The following is a 5000-nucleotide window of genomic DNA, read 5'->3' as shown; positions in this document are numbered from 1 at the left end:
GACGCCGGGCCCATGGTGGTGCACTGCAGGTGGGCTTCATTAACAGCGTGCAGAAGATGTGTGATGTTCACGGGCTTTATCTGTACATGCTAGTGCTGTCAAATGATGAACCGTGATACACACACACACACACACACACATTAAATTATAAACACATGCATGTATATATTTAAGAGAAATGTTTAAATGTCAGAATAGAATGGATGGTTAAACATACTGTGTGTGTATTTATATATATATATATATATATACACACATAATAAATACACACAGCACACGTATGATTTCAACTAAAGCGTCTGACAGCACTGTAAATATAAATTAATATTCACTGCTCTTCACACTTTTGGGGTCAGTAAGATGTATTTTGTAATAAATCAATATTTTATTCGTCAATGATAGATTGATATTTCTATAATATAATATAAATAACATGTGCCGCAATTTACATAAAAATATAGAGCCGTTTTCAGCATAATAATCATAAATGTTTAAATCAGTGTATTATTCTGATTTCTGAAGATCACAGAAATACATTACACTTTAACACATTCACAGAGAAAACTCTATTGTCTAAATATTATAATCATTTTTCTATTAATTAATATTAATTAAAACCCAAAATGCTGTAAATTCTGTATTTTTGATCAAATAAATGCAGAAGACAATTATTTCAGAAACATTACAAAATTGCATTAACCCCAAACTTGGTTTATTTTACAAAATGATTCTTTTTTTTTAGTAGAAAATAATCTTTCTCTTTCTCTCACTGAGCTCAGGTGGTTTTTTTAGTTTATTGTTAGAGCCCATTATAAAGAAGAGATCTGATGAAATAAGTGGAGAAAATGTCTCGGTCAAAGCAGCGATTGATCTCAAGTTTTAACCGCACACTTTCATGAGACTCGACTGCGTCTCTGAACAAAAAACATGATTTCGGTGCATGGCAGAACATGAGGCGCGCTCGCATACATGGAGGAGCCAGATATGAAACCATCTGTTAAATTCCCCTCTAAGCGAAAGCGGCACAAAAACATCAGGCAGAGAGACGACAAGAAACGAGCCTCCATCGGAAAACTGCCAGATAGAAAACAAGGATTAGTAAACCCTTAAAAATAACACATACGGCGGTTAATTAGAGCTCCCAGCGGAGCGCTTGAAATTGAAAAATCCTTATTTCCCCTCTTTTCTCCGGCCGGCGCGCTGAATGCAGGAATTAATATCATTCATTGGGACGGAGACTTTGAATTCCTTTCGGCTCGGATCAGATAACGGCTCGACAGCGAGACTTTAATCCGCACCAAACACCGGCCGTCTGACCAGTGAAAAAGGCTTTCTTTCGTTCCGTGGCGGGTGTCAGAAAGTTGACGCATCCTTGGGCTCGAGGAGGGAGGTTTTAAGCCGGCGGGAGATTATATGTGTTCTGTTTGTCAGGCTCCGGGGTAATTAACATCAGATGAACATCAGATCACGTGTGTGCGATGCTTTAGCTGAAACACACGTCTGTGTGTGAGTGTGTGTGTGTGAGTGCGTGTGTGAGTGTGTGTGTGTGTGTGTGTGTGTGTGTGTGTGTGTGTGTGTGTGTGTGTGTGTGTGTGTGTGTGTGTGTGTGTGTGTGTGTGTGTGTGTGTGTGTGTGTGTGTGTGTGTGTGTGTGTGTGTGTGTGTGTGTGTGTGTGTGTGTGTGTGTGTGTGTGTGTGTGTGTGTGTGTGTGTGTGTGTGTGTGTGTGTGTGTGTGTGTGTGTGTGTGTGTGTGTGTGTGTGTGTGTGTGTGTGTGTGTGTGTGTGTGTGTGTGTGTGTGTGTGTGTGTGTGTGTGTGTGTGTGTGAGTGTGTGTGTGTGTGTGTGTGTGTGTGTGTGTGTGTGAGTGTGTGTGTGTGTGTGTGTGTGTGTGTGTGTGTGTGTGTGTGTGTGTGTGTGTGTGTGTGTGTGTGTGTGTGTGTGTGTGTGTGTGTGAGTGTGTGTGTGTGTGTGTGTGTGTGTGTGTGTGTGTGTGTGTGTGAGTGTGTGTGTGTGTGTGTGTGTGTGTGTGTGTGTGTGTGTGTGTGTGTGTGTGTGTGTGTGTGTGTGTGTGTGTGTGTGTGTGTGTGTGTGTGTGTGTGTGTGTGTGTGTGTGTGTGTGTGTGTGTGTGTGTGTGTGTGTGTGTGTGTGTGTGTGTGTGTGTGTGTGTGTGTGTGTGTGTGTGTGTGTGTGTGTGTGTGTGTGTGTGTGTGTGTGTGTGTGTGTGTGTGTGTGTGTGTGAGTGGTGAGTGAGTGTGTGTGTGTGTGTGTGTGTGTGTGTGTGTGTGTGTGTGTGTGTGTGTGTGTGTGTGTGTGTGTGTGTGTGTGTGTGTGTGAGTGTGTGTGTGTGTGTGTGTGTGTGTGTGTGTGTGTGTGTGGGAGTTTACCGCTGTCACCTGTAACCCATGGTCGTCGCCGCTGAAGCGTACGCAGTCAGCCGTTATCGCAACAAAAGAGAAGGTCCATCCAAGCGCATGATTGAATGTCAGGGAGGTCAGCGCACGGACAGACGGAGGGTCCTGAGCGGAGCCTGTCAGAAACACGTCCTCCTCATATTTCACCTCCGCTCCCAACGAAGACATGGCTTTTGCATAAAGCCCACGAAGCCTTGCTCACGGGAGAAGACCGCAGGCCGTTTTTATTTCCATTAGCCACCTAGAAACACCGAACAAATAAAAATAATGGTCATTAATGCACTATAATTCCACCTTCCACAATAAAAATATGAGGAATGAAAAATGCTCTCACAATTACGAGGACAGAATCCACACAAATATGACATTTAGGAAACTATAGCTTGAGACAAAGCCACTGGCAGAGAAAACATTTTCAGATTAATTAAAAAATATTTTGTTGCTCCGATTTCTAATCAATTAAATGTTAATATAACAAACAAGATTTATTCATTTCATTTGCTTTATATTTTATTTATTTTTATTTTTTATTCATAAGGCATCTGACAGTAGTTTGCTCTTTTAGTTTGTCTATTATGTTTTCTTTTTTCTCTTCTTTTTGTATTTTTATTTTTATAAAATAATAATAATAATAATTACAAAAAGTCTATGCGCTGTGTAAACTGAGACTCGTTATATCACTCCCATCATTGCTCTTTTGATTTTGTCTGCTTCCACTGTCCTCCTCAAGGTTTCCACTGAAACTTAGAGAAGAAGAGCTTCCATGTGCAGAGAAAGACTTGAGAGAGCATCCCAGTGTCGGGACATTTCTTCACTTTATTCACATATATAGCAAAAAACAAGGAAAGGACGAAGATGAAACGCAAACATTGTTTGCAGTCTATTTGCCTCAAAATAGCAACGCACCAAAACTGCTCCTGAACTCCTCGTTCAGAGCGTAAATGAGACATGATAACTGCGCCGGGCTGAAACTAGTCAAAAACAGGTGTCCCCGCTGCATGGGCTGTGAGCGGATGCATTCGTGCTTGCCGCGGTGCATTCTGGGACCGTCTTCTCTGCGTATGGTCCGTGTGATGTTGCTTCAGACCCGCAGCGGAAGCAGCTTTCAAGCCCAGACGTTCAGCCTCAAAGAGATAGAGGAAAGTGGTGGAATAATTTTGATGACTTTACGAACGGCCTTCATGTCAGGTGCTTCACAAAATAAACGCTGAAAACCTGAAGCGCGTGTTAGTGCGGGAGAGATGGTGTTTATGGGCTCGAGTGCGTCGTTGATTAGGATTTCTCTCCGAGCTCAGGAAAAGCACTAATGGGAGCGTTTGTGGAGCTCTGGTCTTAATGAAGGGCTCTGATCTCAGGTGTTTCATGGAGAAGTGCCTGGGGATGATGTCAACGGCTGCACTTCAGGAAGTTAGCAAAGTTTGGCCTCTTCAAAGTGATGGAAAGAGGAACGTAGATGGAGGCTTTTAGAGTCTGTAGATGGAGGTTAGAGAGGGTGAGAGGCTAAATGGAGGGGTTGTTTTCCTCTGATAGCGGGCGCAGGTGTACGTCGATGAGGAACGGCTTCATCCACTCCACAGTCTCTGCCATTAAATACTGTTTGACTGCAGAAAACCACTGAAATACGACGTGTCACTCACTCAGCCGCGATTTGCATGTAAACAATCAAAATATATGGGATGTTAAGCAACTGCAATTAAATTAAAAGGCTGAATCAATTGAAGAAAGGCGTGACGTGATCAAACCCCAAGCAGCATCGCCGGAGAAACACACTACAATCATTAGAAACATCGACAAAATGGCCTCAAACGATCAGTGAATAAATGATTTAACGGTGTTTAAATTGTTAGCCAAGTCAAAAATCCGCCTGATTCAAGAAGGGGGTCTGAAAAGTAACTAATTGAGTTAAATAGCATTTTGTTGACGGTTGTTTTGTAATGATTATTTTTTTCTTTGAAAAGCAAGACGCACCTGTAAAAGGGCATGTTGTCTGTTTATTGAACGTGATTGTGAAGAGATGTGAAAAAGCGTGCTGTGTTTGTGTGACAGTGCCGGCGTGGGTCGGACCGGCTGCTTCATCGTCATCGACGCCATGCTGGAGCGAATCAAACACGAGAAGACGGTGGACATCTACGGTCACGTGACGCTCATGCGCGCTCAGAGGAACTACATGGTCCAGACGGAGGACCAGTACGTCTTCATCCACGGCGCAGCGCTCAGGAGGCCGTCACCTGCGGCACCACCGAGGTTCCCGCCCGGAACCTGTACGCCTACATCCAGAAGCTGACGCAGATCGAGACCGGAGAGAACGTCACCGGGATGGAGCTGGAGTTTAAGGTGAGACGCACGCTAGCGATTGCCAGCCTAAGTCCAAACGCAAGAAGTTGATAGAAATAAATCAAGAAAAACTGTTTATTTAAATAAGGTTTAGATAGAAAGATCTAATTTTTGCTTTTAGCTAGCTGATTAAGAACAAAAACAACAGCAATTCTAATATGTGTTGGTTTAAATGAATTAAATGAAGTAATGTCCCTCATGACCTCCTCAGACAGTCTGATCTCAGATCCAGGAACATCGTAGAAACATCGTGG

At 43.0% G+C, this 5000-nt stretch overlaps 2 protein-coding genes across 2 annotated transcripts in view; one reads left to right on the top strand and one right to left on the bottom strand.

Annotated features, from left to right (window-relative positions):
* The window catches only part of LOC122348901 (receptor-type tyrosine-protein phosphatase S), an 819186-nt gene that overhangs the window by 95033 nt on the left and 719153 nt on the right, over nucleotides 1-5000 (bottom strand).
* Nucleotides 1-5000, top strand: part of LOC122348861 (receptor-type tyrosine-protein phosphatase delta-like) — a 54175-nt gene that overhangs the window by 39222 nt on the left and 9953 nt on the right. The window contains 3 exon segments of the mRNA XM_043244749.1: nucleotides 1-29; nucleotides 4459-4627; nucleotides 4630-4746. The exon segment at nucleotides 1-29 is cut by the window's left edge and continues 126 nt beyond it. Of these exon segments, the coding sequence (XP_043100684.1) occupies nucleotides 1-29; nucleotides 4459-4627; nucleotides 4630-4746 (315 nt within the window).

This window comes from Puntigrus tetrazona, chromosome 7 (assembly GCF_018831695.1).
Source record: "Puntigrus tetrazona isolate hp1 chromosome 7, ASM1883169v1, whole genome shotgun sequence".
NCBI lineage: Eukaryota > Metazoa > Chordata > Actinopteri > Cypriniformes > Cyprinidae > Puntigrus > Puntigrus tetrazona.
The sequence above is the reverse complement of the archived record's forward strand: the minus strand, read 5'-3'. Positions and strand labels throughout refer to the sequence as shown.